Source organism: Cervus elaphus, chromosome 19 (assembly GCF_910594005.1).
Source record: "Cervus elaphus chromosome 19, mCerEla1.1, whole genome shotgun sequence".
NCBI classification, from domain to species: Eukaryota; Metazoa; Chordata; class Mammalia; order Artiodactyla; family Cervidae; genus Cervus; species Cervus elaphus.
This window is the reverse complement of record NC_057833.1, coordinates 68,606,235-68,630,633: the sequence shown is the minus strand read 5'-3', so window position 1 is coordinate 68,630,633 and position 24,399 is coordinate 68,606,235. Positions and strand designations below refer to the sequence as shown.

At 45.1% G+C, this 24,399-nt stretch overlaps 2 protein-coding genes across 6 annotated transcripts in view; one reads left to right on the top strand and one right to left on the bottom strand.

Moving 5' to 3' along the window:
* Positions 1-941: 941 nt before the first annotated feature.
* On the bottom strand, positions 942-24,310 carry LOC122675235 (collagen alpha-1(I) chain-like). The gene is made up of 6 exons (XM_043873659.1): positions 24,242-24,310; positions 23,964-24,157; positions 3,358-3,759; positions 2,362-3,213; positions 1,399-1,852; positions 942-1,307 (listed from the first exon to the last, which is right to left on the bottom strand). The coding sequence occupies exons 1-6, from the start codon at positions 24,308-24,310 to the stop codon at positions 942-944; spliced, it is 2,337 nt and encodes a 778-aa protein (XP_043729594.1).
* DYRK1A (dual specificity tyrosine phosphorylation regulated kinase 1A) overlaps positions 1,305-24,399 on the top strand; it is a 145,581-nt gene continuing 122,486 nt past the window's right edge. For 2 of the 5 annotated variants that reach the window (XM_043875122.1, XM_043875118.1), the window contains exon 1: positions 2,754-2,908. The gene's annotated coding sequence lies outside the window, so the exon portion shown is untranslated. Of the gene's footprint in view, positions 1,324-2,739; positions 2,909-22,201; positions 22,220-24,399 lie in introns of those variants that run through there. The other 3 variants (XM_043875119.1, XM_043875124.1, XM_043875121.1) reach the window with 3 other exon arrangements.

Below are 24,399 nucleotides of genomic sequence, written 5' to 3'. Positions count from 1 at the left end.
CATTCAAAACAATCAAGTTGAATGCGGACTTTACGTTAGTAGGTCAATTGTCAGCGCTCCAAAAGAACTTTTGATAGTCATAGCTACTTTTGATATCGTGAGAATAAGTCTGAAGTAACCTATTTGCCTACTTTTCGTCTAATTTAGTCTTGGATTGTACTAACTTGAATGGGTGCTTTAGTATATTAGCGTTCTAATAACCGTAGGAGGGAAACATTTGTTAAAAAAAACTTGTGTCTTTCGTTCAGTCACACAGGGTAGAGATCAATATTTATTACAGAGCTGTTCTTTTCTCACCCCGTCCCATTTGTACTAAAAGTTTTTTTTTTTTTTTTAAATTGGGAGTATAGTTGAATTAAAATACTTAGTACCAGTTGTACAGCAAAGCGAATCAGTTATACATAAACACATATCCACTCTTCTTAAAGATTCTTTCCCCATATAGGCCATGGGTTTTTTTCCCTTTACACCTGGGATTGTATCTGCTTGCCACTGTACTTGTGAACAGCTTAAGGAAAAAAAAAAAAAGGATATGAACACTATCATCGAAAATGGCAAAATCCAGCTTAGAAATAAATTGTTGGACTTGCAGTAAAATACTACGTACAGTATCCTTTTTTAGCACAACATCAAGTTCCACTTTACTAGTATTGGCACAAAATACGCTTTTTTTTTTAACCCAGCGACTCTCTACTAATTACAAAGTAACCAGCACAGCATGGCTACTAGTATACCTAGGTTTTAAAGCCTGGGGGAGCGGGGTGTGGGCACACCTCGTAATATTTACCCAGGCGGAAGGGACAGGCAGAATAAAGAAAAACAAAGGTCAGAATATTAAAAAAGAAAATTAATTGGGCGAATTGAGAATCTGGAAACTGAGCTATTGCGTGAAAGAGATAATGAGGAAGTTAAACAAGGATACAGTGATCGCTTTGAGCAGATCAATTTTCGGGGCATTCCGATGGGGAAGGAAGGCTGCGCCCCGAAAGGGATGGGGGGTGGGGGGGTTGAAATCCGTGGAAAAGCCTGGAGTGCTTATGATGGCTTCGTCCGTCATTTCTGAAAGCCGGCGCCGGCCGCTGCAAAGATCGACCGCCAGGGTTTAAGAGAGGCGTCGGCCGCAGGGGCATCCCGGAACCCGGGCGAAGAGTCCGGAATTCCTGAGATGTCTGAAGCGCGGAGGCGGCCTCTTCCCCACCCCCCGCCGCCGCCGCCGCAGCCTCCGTGGGCATCTTTTCCGGCGAGGGGGGCACGCGAGCCGGTCCAAGCGCAGGCTGAGTCCGCGGGCGGGCGCGGCCGGCGGCGCGCTCCCCGGGGATGCAGGTGAGCAGCCCCGGCCCCAGGAGCGCGGGGGGCGGGGGGCGCCCCGGGTCCTCCCCGCCCCCTCCCCTCCCCCACCCCGGCCCGGGCGGGGCTGCACGCGCGCGACGCGGAAGCGCCGGGCTCCGCGGGCGACGGCGGCGGCGCGCAGGCCGGGACGCGCGCGCTCCCGGGACCGCAGTCAGCGCGGGCGCGGCACGCGCGGGCCGGGGTGCGGCTGGGTGGCCGGGGAAGCGGCGGGTGCTCGCGCACAGGCCGGGCCGCCGCCTCGGCCCCCACCCGCCCGCCTGCCCTGTCTTCCTCTTCCCCTTCCCTCCGCTCAGCCCGGCCGTCCCCCCTCCGCTCCCCTCCCCCGAGCGAATCACGCGCCCTCCTCTGACACTCGTAGCGAGCTCCGAATTTATCCTTCACGTGACCTGAGGGGGGCTGGGTGGTTGGTCGGTAGGGGACGGAGGCCGAGGGGTGGGGGAACGGAGGGAAAAGGAGGGAAACGGAATCTGCCGTTGCCCGAGCAACAGGCCCCGCCCCCCGGCTTGGGGCCGGGGGTGGCGGGAGGAGGACGTCAGCACGTCAGCCGCGGGGGGGGGGGTTTGCGTTTTGATTGACAGTTGCTATAGCGACCGGGTCGGTCCGTCGCCATTTTGTTGGTTGGGTTTTTTTTTAAACCCTTTCGCTTCCCGCCCGAATAATAATAAAAAGCCCCATTGGAGTGAGGCGGGGGTGGCGGCGGCGAGAGCGGCGGGGGGATCCGGGGAGACTGCTGCCGTCGCTGCTCTGATCGCGGCCCAAGTCGGGCTCAGGAGAGCGGACACCCCGAGCGGGGGGTGCGGGCGCCGCCGCCGCCGCCGCTTGTGCTGCTGTTCCTGCTGCTGCTGTTGGTGCCGCTGCCGCTGCCGCTGCCGCCGCCGGCGAGCGGGCGGGACCGGTGTGAGTGTGAGAGTGTGTGTGTGTGTGTGTGTGTGAGAGAGAGAGGAAGCGTGTGCGAGGGTGCGTGCGCGCGTGTGTGTGAGAGAGTGTGAGTGTGTGTCCGTCTGTCCGTGCGGGGACTCGGGGGCGGGCGGTTCGGGCTCTCCTGGCTGAGGAGCCGCCGCCGCCGCCGCCGCCGCTCGGGCCCCGGCGCTCCTCGCTGCGCAGCTTTGGAGCGCGCGCCATTTTGTGAGATTTACAAAATCGTCCTCGGGGAAGAAGAAGCCGCCGCCGCTGGCGGCCGCGACTGGGAGCCCGGCCTTGCCGCCGCCGCCGCCCTCCGCGCCGGGCCGGGCCGGGCCGCGCGGCCCCCGCCGCGCCGCGGGGCTCGGGGTCCGGGGACTGCGGTATTTGCCGGGGAGGGGGGCTGCCGCCTCCCCGGCCTCCACACACACCCCCGCCCCACCGGGCGCCGCTCGGACCCGCGAGCCGGGCAGCGAGACCTGAGGAGGCTGCGGCTCGGAGACCGCGGAGCCGGGAGCGCCGGGGGCGGAGAGAGAGGCGGCCGGGGCGGCGCTGGCGGCGGAGGCCGCGGCGGGGGCGCAGCGGCGGCGGCGGCGGCGGGAAGCCGGCGGCAGAAACTCACCGGAGGGAACGGCGCGAGCGCCCCGCCATCGTCCCGGTGAGTGTCCGGCCGCGGCCCCGCCCGGCGCCCGGCGGCCCGGCTTCCCCCACTGCGGCCTGCAGCCGGGGCCCGCGCCGAGGCCGGCCGGGCGGAGGGAGGGACCTGCCATTTTAGGAGGAGGCGCCGCGGCCCGAGGCCGGCCGGCCGGCCGCCCGCCCGGGGTCGGGGCGGGGGGGAAAGGGAGGGAGGGCGGGCGGGAGGGCGCCCGACAGGCCCCGGTCCCGGAGGAGAGGCGGGCGCGAGCGAAGGGAAAGTTGCGGAGGGCTGGGGGGCCGGGGCCGCGGCCTCCCGGGAGCCGGGGCCTGGGGGCCGGGAGAAAGCGCCAGACCTTTTGCCTGGTCGCCCGAGCGCAGGGGAGGAGGGTGTCTTCCTCCTCCTCCTCCTCCTCCTCTTCCTCCTCATCCTCTTCCCCCAGCTCCTCCCTCGTCCCTCCTCTCGGTCCCCACCAGTGTGGGAACAGCGGCCGCGGTCCTCCGCAAGGACAATGCCACGGGTTACAGGGGTTGATGGGGCTGCCCCCGGCCGCCGGGCGAGGCGCCGGGGAAGGTCGGGGAGCCGCGTCCCCCCCGCGCGGCCCTCCGGGCTGCTTGCTCGCGGAGCCCGGGCCCTCGGCCTGCTCGGAAGTTGTGCGCGTGAGAGCCCGGCCGCTCGACGTCGGAGGGCTGGTGACCCGCGCAGCACAGCCCTCGGAGGGTGCCGGAGGGCCGCGGATGCGTAAATTAATAATCGAAACCTGGTTGTATGGCACAGAACTCGCCGGAGCCTTATTCATAGGCTTAGATCCGCCGCGGCTGGCTGAAGAAGCTTCACACTGGGCGGAAAGGCCTCCCCCCGCCCCCCTCCCCGGTCTGAAATAGTTAAAAATGGGGCAGAATTAGTGAGTGATTCCGACGACTTGGCTGAGTCTGTCGTCCCAAACCCCTGGATGATGTGAATCTTGGTGATCTAGGTGCAGTACTTGAGCGCCAGCGCCATTTGTTTCTTGAATTCCGCCCGGGTTGTCAGGAAATACACCCTTTATAACATTGTTTCGCTCCCGAGTTAAAAGATTAGGACCACGTATTAATAACTCTATTATCCTCCAGGTAGAAACTGTTACCCATTTCACAGATGAGGGAACTGAGCGGTGACTCATCCAAGGTCACACAGCTGGGACTCCTGAAGCCGGGAGTCTGTAGCCAGCCCGGGCTCTTAATCACTAGCTTATAACTCATTATTAGAAGTACTGGCAAATTTTGGAGCTATTTGGTTGTAATGACTCAGGGTTGAATCCACGTATAGTGTTGGCGTGGAATTAACTTTTGTGGTTTGCAGAAGCGGAAAGGAGAGAATGAAGCAAGGCCCTCTTAATGAAACTAATTTGTCAGCTCCCCCCTATCTCCCCCCACTCTGAAGAAAACTGTGTAGACAATTTTTGAATGGAAGGAATTAAAAAGTATTCTGTTCTGCGTTTGGTTCCTCACACTTAATTTTAATTATAGTCATCACTTAAGTATTGATGAGTCATAAGAAAGTTTTGTGCAAAGTTATTTTTGGTTATTTTTTATCTTTGAATACTTAGATTTTCCCTGGGAGTCCTTACACATTACATATACGAAGTATTTAAGAACGGATATACTTAATACTTTGTTTTGGGGGGCGTTTGAATAATTTAGTGAAATTACCTTTAGCTTTGTAAATTTCCCATATTTTGATTAGTTATTTTAAGGATAATTTTTTTTTCTGCTATAAATATGAGACTAGAACTAAAATTTCATGTGGTAAGATTTTAAACTGAAGAAGATAGCTTTCAAGGAAACAGCAGTTATGAAAAACGTTTACTCAAGTTGTATTAAGATTTTTAATAGACGTACAACTTAACACTTAAAAGTACCCCATTGGTTTCAGTGGATTTGCTTTGGAGTAGCAATAGTGTTTATGGTGGCTGTCCAAATTCATTTAGACTTCAAACCTTGCCAGAAAGTTAAGGAGTTCTGTCAGTGTCTACACCAAATTGTAAAACTGAGTACAGAAACTTCCTAAGAGGCATAAGCTCAGAAATTAAGTCTCCTAGAAAGAAGGATCCCCTCTCTGTAAAGTGAAGGCTTTCCTTTGAAATCTAAAAAAGATTAAGGATTTGAGTAGAATTGAGTGAAGTGGATGGTCGTTATTGGTAGGGGTGGGAGATGGACTGTGAAATCTAGTGAGATCTTTGTTTTTGTTCAGAATATGGAATTCAGGTTTAAGATCTTAAATTTCTTTTAAAGACCTTTTGGTGGGACTTACTGGAAATGTAACACACATACATAATAACTGTCTCTTAGGGATTCAGACATTTAGCCCAGCCTTTTAAGGTCACTAACATTCAAAATAAATGAAAATATTCCATTGTAATGCAGTGTCTTGTTTGGGAATGTAGATTAAAAAAAAAAAAAAGCAAGCACAACCTTGGGTTAGAATTTTTTCCCCCACTGTAATATTGTCTGATGTCTGCCCTTGAGTTTTATTTATGGGGAGTTTTTGTGTTTATGGCTTAGAGATGTGGGAGTGGGGAGTGGTAAGTGCAGCAACTGGTATTTAAAGAATTTATATAGGTTTTTATAGCCCCACGATTATCTGTGAAAGCAAAATTGAAGATAACTTGTTATAATGCATGATGAATGTGACCTTTGGCGTACATTTTGTTTTGAAACTATACAAAGAAAGGAGATGCTAATTTATATGGAATCTTTGGTACTACTTGAAAACAAAAACAAGCAAAAAGCTTAGAAGTTTTGGATGCTTAGGGATGTTTTCACGTGTGTGTATATATGGTTGGCAGTTATCCAGTCATGGGGAGAAAATCTGAATAGAAATAATTTTATTATGAGTGAGAAGAGAGTTGCCTTATGCATGCTCTTAAAAACTAGCTAAATAGAAGAGGGGGCTTCATTTGTGACTTTTTTCTTTGTCATAAGGCGTGTATCAAATTTTCTTTGCTTTAGCATTTGCTTTCTCTGATTTCAAAGAACTTTCACATTTCCTACACCCACACCCCCACACCCCCACACCCAAGCAGTTTCTCTTTTCATTGCCTGAGAAAAAAATTTAAACTTGTGATCTCAACAGAACCCCCAAACTTCAAGAGTCTTTATGAAGAGATTGACTCTTCTCTCCCCAAAATTCTACTAGTCTTAGAATTTTGTTGTATTCCTATCAGTAATTTAAACTGTAAGCTAAGAATCACTAGTTCCTGTTGAGTTTTTTGGTGGTTTTACCTCCAGATACTTGTATGTATTTTCTATTTAGAAGTAAAGATATTTCTTGAAACTATCAAACATGGGCCCCTGAAACTTGACACTAACACACTAACTTGCCCAAAGTGAACGTGTAACTTTATTACTTTTGTATGAGCACCTTACATATACACAGTGGTTATGCTTTTTAAAAGACTTCTTAGCATATGTTATTTTGGCCACTGGGCAATGTTTTGATGGTTAGAGAAATTATGGTAATTCATAACCCAAAGCTGGCACAGTTTTGGATTAAAATTTTGGGGAGGGCAGGTTATAATTTGTGTTTAATTACTTGGGAAAATCATCAAATTATTTTAAATTACCTAAAATTTCTCCCCAGTTGCCCCTAAGTAAAGAAATCATTCAAAATCTTGCTTTATATCAGTGTTATAATGTAAAGCTAGAGCTGTAAAGTTTACCGTTGGTTATGTGAAAGTGAAATGTTGACTTCACGTGACTAAAGTAATTAATTTAAGGTTCTTATTAGGTAATTACTGACAAGTCTCATCTTCTAACCTAGTGGCTGCTGGTAGCCTTAGTTCATTTTTTGGTATATGAAAACAAAATGACTTGGAAATAACAGCATTGTATAAACCAGCCAAACGTTTGAAATAAGTTATGCTTTTGCTTTGAAAACCTTCTTCCAGAGTTGCATAGTGAGATAGAATTCCTCATTGGAGATAACTTACAGTACATTGAACATCTAAAATAATGTGGTTCCTTGTAGGCATGCATTTTGCTGATATAGAACCATTTAGGCTTCTTGGCAATTGATTCTTCTCCCAGAGCTATGCACCCTCTCTTCTAGAAGGTGACTTTTAAAAGTTTGTAATACTGTGAAAGTTTTGCTTGTTTTAATTTTTTATTGTTTGATGAACATGTGCCCATATCTGATATGTATAATAGTTTAAAATGTATCTATATTCTTGATGAGTTATTTTTCATTTTATTGCCCCATAATTTAATTGCTTAAGTTGCTTTTGTGGAGAGGTGCTTAGTGAACTGGTTTAACATGGAATGAAACTGGTTTTAGCATCAATTCTATTTTAAATAACATCCCTGTTCATTAAATAGTTCTCTTTGTTTCTCTATATAAAATTTTTACTGACAAGAGTTGATTTTTTGTTTTGTTTTCTGGATATTTGTGGTTAAGATTGGCATTTTAGCACATGTATTTGGGTAAGAAGATGCTCAAACATGAGATCTACTCCAAATCTGCTTACTACGGAGGTAGAGATAGCGGCTGAAGCGTGATATCTGTGGAGAGAGTGTTGGCCTGTGAGGTGGTACCAGGCAGAGCCTCCAGAGTCAGGCAGGTCTGGAATCTCAACCAGTCCTGCCTCTCACTGGCAATGTGGACTTAAGGCACAGTGGTTTTGCTTAATATCAGTTTCTTCATCTGTAAGATGGGTTGGTGATCCTTACCATGGGGTTCTTGTGAAGACTGAGATAACAGACATACATTTCTTAACAGTCTTCTCCCTCCCTCCTTCCCTCTTTACCGTGAGGATGATGCCCATCCTCAGGGTCTCAACATAAATGCTACTTCTTTCCCCAGACTCGGTTGTAAGTCAGACTCCTTGGCCATGCGTTCTTACCAATGGCTTTTTTGGGACAGCCCTTGTTAAAAAGTAACCTGACAGTTACTCATAGGTATGCATGTGTACGGGCTTCCCTGGTAGCTCAGCTGGTAAAGAATCTGCCTGCAATGCAGGAGACTGGGGTTCAATCCCTGGGTTGGGAAGATCCCCTGGAGGAGGGCATGGCAACCCACTCCGGTATTCTTGCCTGGAGAATCCCACGGACGGAGGAGCCTGGTGGGCTACAGTCCATGGGGGTCGCAAAGAGGTGGACACGACTGCGTGGCTCAGCACAGCACAGCACGCACGTTTACATGAATCCTGTGACTGTCTGTCTCTCCCTGTTACTGCTCAACTGCAAGGTCTGTCTGGACAGGAATAATCCCAGGGCACACAGCAGGAGGAGATGAATGCACATGTACACAGAAGGATGGAATGAAGAACCTGTGTGCTGAAGCCTGAGCACCACTCCTTCCTTGTGCAGTCTTGGGCAGGGTAGCTTCGGAGCTTTAGAATCCTGTATGCCCACCGCGCGTAAGCCCTAGCTGCCCTGCCCAGGATTTGGAATATGTGAAATGAGATGCTCTGATGAGATGCTTTGCAAAAGTGTAAAATGCCATATAAATGTAAGATGGTACAGTAGCAATAATTTCAGTAGTGAGGTTACCCAAGAATTTATAATTAGAGTTTCAACTTTACTGAGTTGGTAAGTAGCTATTATGTAATATTTATTAGTAACATAAACTTTCTGTATGCATTAGTTAGAACACAAGATTGGGCCCATGTTCTGACTACAGTGGCTTAAATGTGGAGTTTCTTTCTTTCTCATGTAAGTAGTCTAAGGCTGGTGTGGCAGCTCCAAGATACAGGGGACCTTGGTTCCTTCTGTCTTGTTGCTTTCCTGTGCTTAATGGGACCGAATGGCCCTTGCAGTTCAAGACAGCTCGCCACCACATTCACGGTCCAGGAACAGGATGTGGGGGAGCACATCCCTTCTTCAAAGATGAACCTGGAAATTGCATACGTGACTTGTTCACACCTGTTGGTCGGAACTTCATCAGGTGGCCCCATGTAGCTGCAAAGGAGGCTGGGATATGTGATCATCAGTAGGGTGGCTGATTGTCTGCCTGAAAATCTGTATTTACTGAAGAATAGGAGAATGGGGGGGTTATGAAGCATTGCCTGTCACTCTTTCAGATGTTTTGGAAGAAACTTAACAGATGAACTTTGAAAAGACAACTTACTGCACTAATTAATGTTTATATTCCATATTTGCTCATTAATTGTTTGAACTATCATGTGTAAATTGAAATAGACTATCAGTACTTAGTATATGCAGTATATACATATGTAGTCAGAGTTAATGTAACTAAACTTATAACAGGGAAGGAATTTGGAGTCTAATAGCATATTATTTTATTGAAGGTATTTTCTGATAGAAACATGATTCTCGATTGCTGTAACTGTTAAACAGTATTTGAAGCCTAAGCTTTTGGATTTAGTTTTAGCAGTCCTGTGGACCATTTTGTGTGTATTTGTGTACATAACCTCAGCAAGCAGCACTAGGAGAGTGCAATTCAATATTGCAAGATCTTGTCAGGTCTTCAGTAAGGGTTTGGATCACTGCAGTTGTAACCATCATAGCAGTGATATTTACACATTTCCTGTCCAGTGTCTTGCTCTTTTTTTTTCTGTGGGTTTGACAGAAGAGGAAGGTCTAGGATTCCTTTGAACTAGCCTATAATTAGGTCAAGTAGAGACCTGAGGAACTAATGAGCCTCAGATAGTTTTCAGGAGAACTTGTCGGAGTTGTGGGATTCCCCAGCCTGAGACTCGTCTTTCTGAAGGTTTGGGTGATGCGCTGGAATCCACTGTCTTAATTGGGACTGCAAGTATCCCTGATGCGGTAGAAACATTTTGAGAAACTTTGACATAGTTCATTTCTCATCTTAGAGGAGGAAATGGATGCAAAGAAATGAAATGACTAACCAGTGCCTCGGAGTAAGCAGGTTGGGGGTGGGGGCTAGCGCATGTTTTCCCGACTCTTGGTTCTTTGTTCTTTCCCCAGAAAAGAGGAAGGAGAAGAGTACAATTGCATTTTTTATTTTATAGGAAGATCTGTCATTCAAATATGTTGCTATTTGTGTGAGCTCATTGCTATTGAGTGGTTGGCTCACTTCACTGTCTTCTGAGCCTCTTAGAAAAATACTGTGAGTTGGTCCAATAAATATTTAAAGGTGGGAAGGTGAGGTTTTAAATCAGGTATCATTAGTGTTGGTGCTGTAGTGGGTAGAGAGGTTTATCTCCAGCGTTAGGGTAGATGATAAGGACGTGTGGATTTGGCATGATCAGAAGGAACAAAGGTGTAGGCCATGTTCTCAGATCATTCCTTCCCTTTTCAGCTGATTCACTTGCCATTCTCACCGTTGAATTCATACCTGTAGATTAAGGTAAGAGCTGGATCCCCTAATTTAAAATGGAAACATTCCTAGGGAAATAGCCTTCACCTGTTACCAGGTTAACACTTTATTAATTAGCTGCTGTCATTTTAAACCTTGGAGATGAGCACCCACACTAATAAGAGAGCTTTTGGGAAGAGGAGGGAGGGTGAGGGCACATGTGCTCTTGTCCAAGGAGAATGTCAGGCCTGTTTGAGAAGTGTCTGCTTGTGGTGCGGCCCGGGCACGGTGCTCAGAGGCTTCTCTGGTGGCTGAGGTTGTTAGCGTTGGGCTGGCCCTTGCTGGCCAGTCAGGGTTGGTCTTGGGACCATAGATAATGTGTTGAGGACCTCTGGGCTTGATTGGATGCGTGGTCATTGGAGTAGGAGTGTCCTCTTCGTGCTTTCTCGTGTTTAGGAGTCCTGTTTGAGCAGTCTTAGAGCAGACCTCAAATGTATTATTTTGATTTGGGGAATTTTAGTTTTTAAAGATCAACAAGTTTTTTATTTTCATGATAAAAAAAAGATCCAGCCGTATAGAATGAATGGGGTCACCCACCCCCAGCCCTCCCCACCTGTGCTCCATAAGTAACAGCTATTTAGTTTTTCCTACCAGAAATGCTCTATATGTATATATGCAAACTGTATATATAAACATTTGGTATATACACGTGTGTTACAAAACATGGGGCAGCAGAAGATGAGATGGTTGGATGGCGTCACTGACTCAATGGGCTTGGATTTGAGCAAACTCTGGGAGATGGTGGAGGACAAAGGAGCCTGGCATGCTGCAGATCATGGGTTTGCAAAGAGCGACTGAACAACAACAAATGACAAAACTGTATGTTTAGTGTGATCCCGTTTTTTTTTTTTTATTCAAGTGCGACATTGTGTATGTGTATGCTCTGTGTACTTAAAAAACAAATGGGGTCTTGCTAAACATGTGGTTTTGTAACTTAAATGTCTTGCTCTATCTTGGAAATACTTCTGTATCAGGTGGTAGAGTTTCCCTGTATTTTTTTTTCTTTAACAGTTGGGAAGTTTTTGGTGTTATGGATGCAACACAACTGAGTCAATCTCCATTAAAGATAATTTAATTTTTCCCCCTATTTTTAGAACTTTAAAAAACAATATTTTGTTTATTTTTGGCTGTGCTGAGTCTTGGTTGCTGCTTGCAGACTTTCTCTCATTGCAGGGGCTACTCTTCATTGCTCCAAGGCACGTGGAATCTTCCTGCCCCAGGGACTGAACCCATGTCCCCTGCATTGGCAGGTGGATTCTTAACTCCTGGACCACCAGGGAAGCCCATAATTTTGCCAGTTTTAAACAGTGCTGCAGTGTACATCCCTGTACATGTAACTTTTTTGTCAGTGTTAGCCAGAGGATACATATTTATAAGAGAAATTGCTGGTTCACCAGATACATGCACATGAGTATGTTTTGCCAAACTGTCTTCCAAAAAGTAGCACAAATTTATACTTCAGCAGCAATGTTTAAGACTGTGTAGTTTCCCAAATCTCAAAAGTACTGGCATTATTCAAGTTTTAAATCTTTGTCAATTTAATAGGTGAACAGTGCAGTCTAATTGTTTGAATTTTCTTCATGAGTGAATTTGAGCATCTTATGGTATACTGTAAGTCTTACACTTTAACAGAATATTCATTCTTTGCTATTTAGTTAAAATTGTTTTGTGATTTTTCTGTATTCTGTTGAATGAAAAATGATGTTTTGATAAATTGTAAATGCTTTGTAAAAAGTGAGTCTTGTTCCTCTTCAACTGAGCAAACTTTTGCCTGTCCTCTGTAAGATACTTGAATTGTGGTGGTAGAAGCTTTCACTACAAAAATGAGTAAGGTTTGGTGACCTCAGCTGTTAAGTGTTGAAATAGTTGTGTCTATACCAGCAAGATTAGGACAAAGAAGACCATGACTGTTAACAGTTAGTGCATTCTTAACCACTAGGCCACCAGGGAAGCCCTGACCTGGGACTCCAGGTTCTGGAGATAGAAAGGAGAGAATTCAACTTTGGTTGGCAGTATAGTAAAGCTCTTGAGGAGTCGAATGATTGGCTTGATGGGAACAGTTGAGAATATTTCCTAGTAAGGTCCTGAAGGAACAGTGGAAGAACAGAAGAGAGAATTATTGTAGTTCAGTCCTTCTGTTAGTGACAGGTGGAAATAACTTGCTGTTGTTCATTTGCTTGGTCCTGTCTAACTCTTTGCGACCCCGTGGACTGCAGCACGCCAGGCCTCCCTGTCCATCACCAACTCCCAGAGTTTACCCAAACCCATGTCCATCGAGTTGGTGATGCCATCCAACCACCTCATCCTCTGTCGTCTGCTTCTCCTCCTGCCTTCAATCTTTCCCACCATCAGGGTCTTTTCCAGTGAGTCAGTCTTCGCATCAGGTGGCCAAAGTATTGAAGTTTCAGCTTCAGCATCGGTCCTTCCAGTGAATATTTGGGACTGATTTCCTTTTGGATTGACTGGTTTGATCTCCTTGCAGTCCAAGGGACTCTCAAGAGTCTTCTCCAGCACTGCAGTTCAAAAGCATCAGTTCTTCGGCGCTCAGCTTTCTTTACCGTCCAAGTCTCAGATCCATACATGACTACTGGAAAAACCATAGCTTTGACTAGACGGACCTTTGTTGCCAGCTAGAAATAACTTGTAGCGCTGTTAAAAATGAGCTACAAAATGGGGCAGTGGAGGAAGGCAGCGTTGGCAGCAATGAGCTGGAGAGGAAGAGGTGTCCCCAGCTCATGGGCTGAGAAGTGTGGAGTAGTTGTGTGGAGTAGTTAAACGTGTGCATTCAATTTATTCTGAGTAGCTTCGTATTTTCCTGAAAAATACCATATTTGTTCTGTTATTGTCACATATGTTCTTATTGGGAGACCAGTTATCTAAAAATCGTTTATCTTGTGAGGTGGATAGAGCTATTATTGAGTACCTATTGGACGCCACACGTGGCCCTGGGGCCAGGGATCAGTGCCTGCACCGTGATGCAGTCGGCTCTAGTGAGGGATTACGGACTCAGTCTAGGGCAGACGGGCGTTTTCATTAAAGGGAGCACAGTCTATGAAATGGAATGAGATTCAGTGGTGCTTTTTGGAGGTCAAAACTTTTGTCTACTTTTAAAAGTCCCTTTAACAGTTTAAGTTAAACTTTATTTGGGTATAAGTAGGACTCCTGTCTTAAAGACAAATACTGTCTGCTGAAAAATTTGTTCTTATTTGATCATTTCCCCTTGAAAAAGAACAGCTGTCACCGCAGTGGTGTCTTTTACTTCATCTTTACATCAAACACATTTATTTTTGGTACACGTTACTTATGTGGTACAAAAGATTGTTTCATTAAAGTTTTCCAAAAGAGCAATGGTAGTAAAATTATTAGGATCCCAGCATATTTTGCAGTCTAATTTCACTTTTTGAATTTCCCTATAATGGTTCTGTCATTAAATGTCATTAAATGGTTCAAAATGTCAGTAAAACTAGGTAAACTTACTTAGGAATTGGCCTGAGGCCCATCGTTACTCAGCAGTATTGGAATCAGCTATGCAAAGGGAAGAATTTGAAGACAAGTTTTAGGATTCATGGGATATGTTTGAAAGAAGGCTATTTGCTGAATAAGATACAGACATTTGAAATAAAGGATGTGGGCATGTAGGAAAGGTCAAGAAATAAAATTCAATAGAGTGGATAGGAATGAAAGAGGGATTTAAACAAATGGATGAGCAGAAATTCTTGGTACTTAAAAAAAAAAAAAACAACTCCCCCTGCCCCCCAAACCTCTTCAGTAATTTGTTGTGACTTCCAGGATGAAGCCCATACTCAGGACCTGCTGTCTGGATGACCTGGCTCCAGCTGATTTAGGCAATCTTTTCTCCCATGCCTTGGGATCCGTGTCTTTGGGTGTCTGCTTCTGAGCCAGCCATCATCCCTTTTCTTTTCGTTAACTTCTTTTTCTCCTTCACTTTCAGTTCAGTTATCACTCTGTCAGGGAAAGCAGACCCCCCGCCCCAGTCACTTTTTCTTTTTAATAACTCATGTTTCCCTGTCCTTTTCTTTACCACGTTTATCACAGTTGGTAATTTTTTTTAGTCCTTGTTTTATTCATCCCCTTCGGAGAGCCTGGGGGCAGTGTTGTTTTGCCCCCCCCCCCGCAATTGAAGGGCAGGTCTTTGCCATATATGGCGAGTACTAAAACAGTGAACTACATTTTGATGTTGGTCTCAGGCACCGAATGATTGCATAAGGGGAATGTGCATTTGGAGTAAGAGTTGAACAGGGAATGTAGGAGCCTTTAAAAAGAAAAAAAGTGATCCTTTTAAAAGATAGATTGGGAAATTATGTAGCCAGTAAAAAGACCAAGTTAATTACTCATGGATTAGTTTAACGAGTGCATATGAAGTGTCAACACCTACTAGCTCTTAGAAACTTGGCATTGTATGATGGAATGGGAGGATGGTGCCCTCTTTATTAAAGGAGTACATAATTTTCGTAGTTTTTTGAAGTAGATACAGTCCTTTGTGGTCATTTGGAGTGATCATTTGGAGTTTTAAATTGTGGAGGGAACCAGCCCGGCTCTTTATAATTTTTAGCCAGCAAAGTGCGGTTCATTCAACAATTACATCTGGAAAGTCAGTCCAGCATTAGCAGTAGGTGTCAGGTTCACATTTAAAATAAGCTCTAGCTTTGACGTCATTTAAAAAGTGATGGAAAGTTAAAGAAAGTAGTTTGTTTGGATACTTTTTGGCTTTACTTTTTCTTCACAGAACAAAAATGATTGAGGGAAAGTTCATTGTATGGATGGATTTTCAAAAGAATTGACTTTTGTAGTTAGAACACTGTTGAGGCTTTTGATCTTGTCAGGTGAATCATCTTTTTAAAAGCTTAAAAGGGATTTGTTTTGAAGTAGTTCTGAAATCTTTCTCAGTGACTAGTTTCTGTAGTAAATATTTAGAAAAGCAAATATTCAGATTTTATTTTTTGGCTCTTTGCCTGAGCCCATGCCAGTCCCTTGGCATAGTTGTGAATCACATGGACGTACATGGTACCTGCCCTCTTGAAGCTCTTCAGTAGAGTTAGAACTCACTCAAGAGAACTCTAAAAGAAAACATGGCTTGATGCTTCCATCCAGTCAGCCATCCCATTGCCCATCTACTTATGTATTCCTTGAACTTAGTTTTGGTGGCAACATGTCTTAAGGTTCTTGTTGCTTTATTTCTGGTAACATAGGGACTAATCTGCAATGCAGGGAAGTAAATTTGCTTAAGGTTAATCATAGTATTTAATAAAAAACCCAGTGAACAGTTAAAGGCCCTGAAGTTAAATATTGAGAGAGAAAAGAAGGAACATAGGACTTCTATAACCTGTTACTTGAGATAGATGAAAGTTCTGGTAACGCTGATGGCTGGACGGCATCACTGATGCAATGAACATGAACTTGGGCAGACTCCCGGAGATGGTGAGGGACAGGGAGGCCTAGTGTGCTGCAGTCCGTGGAGTTGCAAAGAGTTGGACATGACTGGGTGATTGAACAACAAGAAGTAGGGACTAAGGAGGATAATGGTTATAATTCCAATGCAGAATAGAAACTCAGATCTTCAACTTGTTGACATTGACAGAGTTATAAAAAAAGATGTTGATGTAAGCCAGTGCATTTCTCCTGTTAAAAAGTAAGCTACTATTTGATGGTTTCAGTTCAGTTCAGTCACTCAGTCGTGTCCCCCTCTTTGCGACCCCATGGACTGCAGCCTGCCAGGCCTTTTTGTCCATCACCAACTCCTGGAGTTTACTCAAACTTTTGTCCATTGAGCCGGTGATGCCATCCAGCCATCTCATCCTCTGTTGTCCTTTTCTCCTCCTGCCCTCAATCTTTCTCAGCATCAGGGTCTTCTCCAGTGAGTCAGCTTTTCACATCAGGTGGCCAAAGTATTGGAGTTTCAGCTTCAACATCAGTCCTTCCAGTGAACACCCGGGACTGATCTCCTTTAGGATGGTTGGTTCTCCTTGCAGTCCAAGGGACTCTCAAGAGTCTTCTCCAACACCCCAGTTCAAAAGCATCGATTCTTCAGCGCCCAGTTTTCTTTAGCTACTATCAATTGATTGCCTGCTATGGGCCAGACACTGTACAGATTCATTATTAGTTATTTTAATATTAGCGCTAGCACTGGAAGGTGGTTGGTAATATCTGTTTATAAGTTAAAAAACTGCGATGCAGGGAAGTAAATTTGCTTAAGGTTAATCATAGTATTTTGCATATGCTGCTTCTAGATAATAAAAAATCCAGTGAACAGTTAAAGGCCCTAAAGTTAAATAAAAGTTTAGAGAGAAAAGGAGGAAGAACGTAGAGCTTCTGTAACTTGTTAATTGGAGAGAGAGATAAAAGTTGTGGTATGCTGGGATTCATACTTTGTGCCCCTAGTTCATCAGTCTTTCAGATGATAAACCAGAACATCTGATAGCTTTCTACATTTATGGAATTCTTTACCTTAACAATCTCGGTGAGAGGGAGGTAGACATCTTACATTGTGAAAGGCAGTTGCTCACTTTCTCTGCATTTTTGGGACGTAGAATGCCCTCATATGACCTGAGGCCTCCATTCCACCACCTCAGAAGCTGATGGTTTGCAGAAGCAGGCCCTTTGCAGAGTCCATGTCCGCATGGAAGGGGGATGGCCGTGGTGTCTCTTCTGGAGGCCGTCAGCGACAGATCCAGTCCTAGCACTTCGTTCCGGTGTCTGCAGTGTCTCTGCAAGTCACAGGGACCGAATCCTGTGTTGTCTCCACTGGACCAGATCTGTGGTTTGCCTTTTGGGTGTTCTTGATTATATGGCCTTCCAGCCTGGCCCTCCTGGGGTTTTCTGTGAGTTGCCTAATACTCTTTAATAACTTCCTTTTCAGTTTCAGCCAAGCCAGAGTTAGTTTCTTTTGTTTGCAACTAGAACCTGTACTGAGACGGTGCTAGTTTCGGTAATAGACAGTCTGAGGGAGCTCTCTAGGGTCAGGTATCTGTGTCTAGAGAGAATTCACTGAGTAGGAGAGTTCACAGTGTGTAGTAAGTGAAACACTCACAAAACATTTTGCGTATCGATTTAATGATTTTACTGAATTCGAGTGCTTATTCTCGGCCAGGGTGTGTTCTAGGTGTTGGATGTTCAGGGTGACAGTGTAGGTAAGATCCCTGTGCTCACAGAGCTTACATCCTCTTGTGAAGTGTAGAGCAAGCAAGAAAGCAACTGACATACTGACCAGGAGCGATAAATACCGTGGTAAAAGTAAAGATGGGGTAAAGTGATACTGGGGCTTCCCTGATGGTTCAGTGGGTAAAGAATCTTGTCTGCAATGCAGGAGATACAGGAGATGCAGGTTACATCCCGGCGTTGGGAAGATCCCCTGGAGGAGGAACTAGCAACCTGCCCCAGTATTCTTGCCTGGAGAATTCCATGAACTAGAGGAGCCTGATGGGCTACATACAGTCCATGGGGTCACAAAGAGTTGGACACAGCTGAGCGACTGACACATTCTGTTATAATGATGTATGTGTGTATGTTTAGGGATTGCATCTGATAAAATGTTTACTTTAAAATTACTGTCAGAAGTCTTGACTTCTGCCTTTTACTGCAGGGCAGTAACTTTCTGAATTTATCCTCCCAGCATAAACAGCTAGGAAACGGGACAAAATACGTGGAACAGCTGTTTTTGGATATTAAACAATAGGCAGTGCAGAACTGTGACACCTAACAGATGGGGAACAAACGCGGTGAGTCCTGTGATGGTCCAGCTTTCTGCCTGGAGGCAGTCTTCAGATCTTGTTGCAGGGATGTGCGTGTGTGCTCAGTTATGTCCAACTCTCTGACCCTGTGGACTGTATCCTCCCAGGCTCCTCTGTCCATGGGATTCCCGGCAAGAATACTGGAGTGGGTTGCCAGTTCTTCCTCCAGGGGATTTCCCGATCCAGGCACCCAACGCACATCCCTCACGTTGGCAGGTGGATTCTTCACGACTGAGCCACCGAAGGAGATCCCAGATAAAGCCCACAAGTTGAGGAAAGAAAGACTGGAGTTGAGGGAGGCCAGAATGGTTCTGATGTGAGGAGCAGAGTTCTGAAAGAAGGAAGGCATGCGCAGAAAAAGTTCCATAATTTAGTGATCGCTGTAAATGTTGACTGAATGCCGGTCTGTGGGACTGCAGGTACAGAGTACTGGCTGTGAGTTTATACTTGGAGATTTGAGTTGGTGTTGGTGGTGGGGGAAGTGGGATGGGGTGGAGTGGTCAGCACTTCTAACCCCTCTGTTGTTGAAGGGTCACCTGTAATTTGAAAGTAATGTAATTGCTTGTCCTTACAAAGGCCAATACTCTTTAAAGAAATGTAAAGAAACCCAGCAGTCAACAATGTAAAAATGTCCCAATCAAAAATAGCTGAATGTGTGAAGATGTAGGTTAATGTGACTGGTATCAGTAGATTGAAACCAGCCTAGAATTGACAGATATTAGAATTAATGGGCAAGGACATGAAAGCAGTTGCTGTATTGCATCTATTCAAAAAGTTAGAAAGTATGAAAGACATAAAAAGACCCATGTCAAACTTTTAGAGGCGACAGCTAATGTGTGGAATGAGAAATATATTGGATGGCATTAATGGCAGATTTGACATTCCAGAAGAGAGGATTAGTAAACTTGAAGACATAGAAAACTCAGTCAGTAGAAGCAAATGATAGAGACAATGGAATTAGCAAACAAGGTTATTAAAATGGTTATTAAAATGCAGGGTCAAATGTCAAATCACTGTGTTGTACACCTGAAACTAATATTTTGTCACATATACCTCAGTAAAAAATACAAGTAAAGCACAGGGTCAGATTGTGGTTAATGTTGACATTTTGGTACATGAATTTTTTCTAAAAAAGAGCAAATTGTGACTGCCAACCTGAAGTTGGCTTGTTGTGTAGTTAAGAGTAGTTGAAAACCATTATTTCAGCAAAGCACCAGGACATGGCAGAAGAACTTTATTGTGCAACAGTGTGCTCGTTATTACTTGATCTGTAACAATATCACCATAAAGCTAGAAGCTGAAAGCATGCTTCTGTGGCCTCACAGTGTCTGGGGGTCAGGTGGACGGGCACAGCTTAGCTTAGTTGGGTCTCAGGACAGCGGTCAGAAGGTTGACGGGGCTGTGGTCTCGTCTGAGGTTTCCCTGGGGAAAGGTCTTCTCTCTGCTCGTTTGACTGGTGGTAGTGTTCAGTGCCCTGTGCGGTGCTGGACGGAGGGCTGCAGTTTCTTGCTACCTGTTGGCAGGCACCCACCCTCAGTTTCCTGGGGTGTGGTCCTTTCCCATCGTGGCCACTCAAGTTGCTCCAAGACAGTGAAGGATCGAGTCTGCACAGACGGCTGCGTGGTCTCCTGTATCATGACCGCACGAGCGCCGTCCCTCCGCCTTGCCTCTGTGCTCTTGCTTGACAGCAAGTCCTGGGTCTTGAATCAGGGAAGGGCCCGTGGAAGGGCCTGGCAGCGGGAGGCCGTGTGCTGGGAGCCACCTTAGAGTCTGTCCGTGCCGGACGGTGGGGAGGGTGTGACGAGTGCGTTTGCTGCAGTCTGCGCCAGGCACCTGGCTTTGAATCCCAGCCCTAGAAACATCTCTGAGCCTCAGTTTCCCTGTGGGGATAGTCTCTGCCTACTGTTGACAGTGTGTGAAAAGGGCGAATGCTTGTCTTCAATTAAATCCATTCTTTACACTACTGTTCGTTAGTTCTCAACAGGCCAGCTCTTCAGTCTCTTTTTGCTTCCTGCAAGTTTTTTTAAGAATTAATTTTTGGTTTTAACATGCAAATAATCAAAATTGAATACCTACTGAAAGGCTTGTGAAGTAAAACCTTTCCCTGGGAACAGCCCTCCTTACTCCTGGTCCTGCTCCCTGGAGCTGTGCTTCCTGCTTTTGGATGCTAGTACTGAGACCACGACCCAAACTGGCTTCCAGTTAACGCACAGTTAGAAGTCCAGAGGTAGGGTGGGTTCTTCAGCTAATAGGTTTTGTGGCACAATAATGACTTCAGGGCCCTGAGTTTCCATCTCCCCTTTTAGTCATTGACTGGTTACATCCTCAACTTAGTAAGATGCAGGAGATTCAGACTTGTATCCAGGTACAGCAGTGTCTAGAGAAGGAAAATTATCTTTCGTGTAACTGTAAGAATGTGGAAACTTTACCTGGAAACACTGGCAGACCTACCTCCTGGCTTACAGGCCTGTTTGTGAAACACTCACTAGAAAGGGAAACGGAATGATGTTTAGACCAGTTGGGCACACGCGTGGAACTGAGTGCTTTCCATGAGCACGTGCCTAAATGGGTGAGTGTGCAAAAGAGTTCTGGACAAAATTGACTTAGGTTACAGCGGAAAAAAGGGGAAATTGGAGGCTGGGTGGGTAACTCTGACCCTACTCTGGTATTTGACATAAGATTTAAGACGTTATCTATTGATTTTCTGTTAAGGTGTGTGTGGCTGTGTGCTCAGTCTTGTCTGACTCTGCGAACCCATGGAATGTAGCCCGCCATGCTCCTCTGTCGATGGAATTCTGCAGGCAAGAATACTGGAGTGGGTTGCCATTTGTTTTAAGATAGACGACTAATTTAAAACCACCTGTCTTAGACGTCTTCCATCGATCCGTTAGTTACATGTATATTTTCATTCAGGGTAGTATGATGATTATGTAAGTCTTATTCACCATGGAGGCAAATTGTATACTATGATTACATTTCCCTCCTTGTATAATTTTGTTTTTCCTGTTTTGTTTTCCTCCTATGATTTTGTTTTGCTTTGTTTTCTAGGTCCTTGTGTTTGAGTTTCCCCATACCTTCTAATAGCCTCTCCGTATAGTTTTGCACAAAGATTAAATAATTAGTTGTCCTATTCCTCATTCTCACCCACCCCCACCCCCTTCCTTAAGGGCCCCTCCATCAAACTACTCCTATATGGAAATTAAAAAAAATTTTTTTATTAAAGTGTGGTTGATTTACAGTGTTGTGTTTCTATTGTATAGCAAAGTGAGTCAGTTATACATACATGTATCTACTTTCTTTTATGTTCTTTTCCTATGTATGTTGTTGTTTAGTTGCCAAGTTGTGCCCGACTCTGCGACCCCATGGACTGTAGCCCACCCAGCTCCTCTGTCCATGGGATTTCCCAGGCAAGGATACTGGAGTGGGTTGCCATTTCCTCCTCCAACTTTCTTCTTTCATTTTGTCAGCACAACTTTTAGTATTTCCTGAGAAAGAATGCACGAGAGGTTAATTTTTTGAGACATCATCTGAAAGTGTCTTTAATCTGTTTTCTTTCAGGAGTAAAAGTTTTGACTGGGTAGAATTGCAGTTGGAATGTAATTTTCACTGAGAACTCTGAATGAATTGCTTCATGGTTTTCTGGCTTCTTATAGCAGATATAATTTGTATTCTTGGTTCCAAAAGTATGGAAAAGTCAGAGGACATAGTGCACTCCCCATGTAACCATTACCCAACTTCAACATTGGTCAACTCATGGCCACTTTTTAAAAATTTATAGTCCTGTCTATCCCTCTTCGTTTTGATTTCATGCAAGCAAACCCAGATACATAATTTTACTTCTGAATATTTCTGTTTGTCTCTCTAAGAGATAAGGGCTCGTTTGTAAACTACAACCCTTGTAGTAATATCATACCTTTAAAAGATTAATAGTAATTCCTCAAAAATCCAGTTTAAGTTCACATTACCTTGATTGCCTCATAATTATATTTTAAAACAGTTTATTTAAATTAGAATCTTTAGTAAGGTCCATAAATTGTCATTGACTGACAGACCTCTGAAGTCTTTTAATCTATCAGTGTTATTTTTTTCCCTTGAGTTTTAGTTGTTGAAGAAACTGTATCATCTGTCTTGAAGTTTTCTACAGCCTGTGTGTTGCTGAATGAAACCCTGTGGTGTCGTTGATGTGTCCCCGCCCCTTGTAATGTATTTCCTGTGCGTGGCAGTGAGATCTGGAGACCTGATAAAATTCTGTGTTTTCTGAGAAGTGGTGAGTGGGGAGACTACATGGGTGGGATGTTAACTTTAGGAGGCACAAAATATCTAACTCTGTGATGTTAGTGACTGCTAAATATTAATGTGGATCCATTGACTTATTAGAGATTTTGGTTCTTTTTATGTGAACCCTCCCACTCCCCAGGAGTTTTGAGGAGCTGATCTTCATCTGTAGTGTTCTGAAGTTTTGTAGTGTTGCTTTGAATATTTTCTGTTTGTTTATTTTTTACCCTTATTGGGAGATATTTTTCAACTTTTATTTTCCATCAGGATATTTTTTTTATGTTCTCTGCTCCCCTTCCTGCCCGCCCCCCCCCCCCCCCCTTTTTTCCCCCGCCCGCCCTTTTTTTCATTAGTATTTTGTTTTTACTTCATGGTTTCATATATTCTTTTACCTCTTCAGGCACATTCATATTATGATTAATTGCCTTTTTTCCCCCCTTCATGGCATTGTCTCCATTTCCTGTGGATTCTGTTTTTCTAATTGCTTTGATTTCTGTCTTTGAGTTTTGGCTGCTTTCCTCAAATATTTGGCCATCCCTGGGCTGGTGGCTTGCGTTTAGGAGTAAGTTATGATAAAGCCGAAGGAAGTTTTTTTCGAGGGTGAGGCTTGTTCACTGAAGGCTTATTAGTGTGGTGCTTGAGGGACCTGTGAGTGTGAGTACCTTTATTTTACTCCAGGGCTCTTGTTGATGAGTCGCAAAGTTGTGTCCGACTCTTTGCCACTCTGTGGACTGTAGCCTACCAGGCTCCTCTGTCAGTGGGATTTCCCAGGTAAGAATACTGGAGTGGGTTGCCGTTTCTTCTCCAGGGGATCTTCCCGACCCAGGGATCAAATCTGCATCCCCTGCGTTGGCAGGTGGGTTGTTTACCTGCCGCTGAGCCACCAGGGGAGCTCCCTGCAGTCTCTGCCTCACCTGTTCTCTCTCGGGCTGGGTCTCTCTACGTGTGGAGTCTGTGTGTTTTCCCCAGAGAGCGTGCATGCCTCTGAGCTGTTTGGGGACGTGATAGTTGCCAGCCCAGATAGGACTTGGGTTGCAATATGGGGTTTTACTGCATTTATTTTATTTGCTTATTTGTTGCAATGAACTCAGATAAGTTGCGGGTAGAATACAAATAACTTTTATTTCTGGAATCTTTTGAGATAGAGTTGTTGACATGAAGTCTCTTCTTTGTTGAATATTGTAGTGCATTTTCCCTATGAACAGAGACATTCTCTTGCCTGACAGTACAGCCATCAAAGGCAGAAATTTAACATTGATACATCACAGCTGTCTGATCCTTAGGCCTCCATTCAGCTCTCAGTTGTTGCCCCAGTGGTATTCTTTATAGAAGGATACAGTCAATCTAGGATCACTTAACACCTTTTGTTGTCCTGTCTCTCCAACTCTTGATCTACAGTAGTCCTTCAGCTGCTCGCTCTTTTATGATACTGATATTTTTGAAGAATACAGGCCAGTTTATTTTAGAGAGTCCCTCTCAATGTGAGTTTGTCTGATGTTTCTTTACATTAGATGTAGGCTGAACATCTTTGCCAGGAGTATCATAGAAGTGATGCTGTGTTAATTTCAGTGCATTTTGTTAGATGGTGTATTACTGATTTTCAGTTTGCGCTGTAAAAAATATTACCACAAGTTTCAGTGGCTTAAAAAAACACACATTTATAATGTCACAATTCTGAGTTCAGAAGTCCAAAATGGATCTGATCTGGGCTCAAGTCTTGGTGTTGGTAGGGCTACATCCTTCTCGGAGACTGTAAGTTAACGTTCTTGCCTTTTCCCGGTTCCGGGGCCGTCTGCTTTTCTTGACTTGTGGTCTGGTCTCCCCCTCTGCACAGCCAGCCAGTCTGGACCTCGTGCACCTGTGCTGGCGTCTCCTCCCTGCTCTCACTCTGAAGGGGCTCTGTGATCACACTGGGGTCATTGAGGTTAGTCTCAATTTTAAAGTCATGTGATTGGCAAATTTAATTTCCTGTGCAACCGTGATTCCCCTTTGCCACGTAGAGGAACATGCTCACAGGTGCCCAGGGTCCGGCTGTGGAGTGCGCTTGGGGCGGGTGGTACCCTGCCTCCTGCAGGCGGCGCATGAGTGCGGTTTGTACCGTCACTGATAACGCTCACTTTGATCACTTGATTATGGTGGTGCCTTCAGGCTCCTCCATTTTAAAGTTACTTT

Coding starts and splice junctions, on each gene's coding strand:
- LOC122675235 (XM_043873659.1), bottom strand. CDS start 24,310: ATGCGCCGCCTGCAGGAGGCAGGGTACCACCCGCCCCAAGCGCACTCC. Junction 24,158..24,241: donor CAGCCGGACCCTGGGCACCT/GTGAGCATGTTC, acceptor TTTAAAATTGAG/ACTAACCTCAATGACCCCAG. Junction 3,760..23,963: donor TTACAGTCTCCGAGAAGGAT/GTAGCCCTACCA, acceptor TAACTATTTCAG/ACCGGGGAGGGGGGCGGGGG.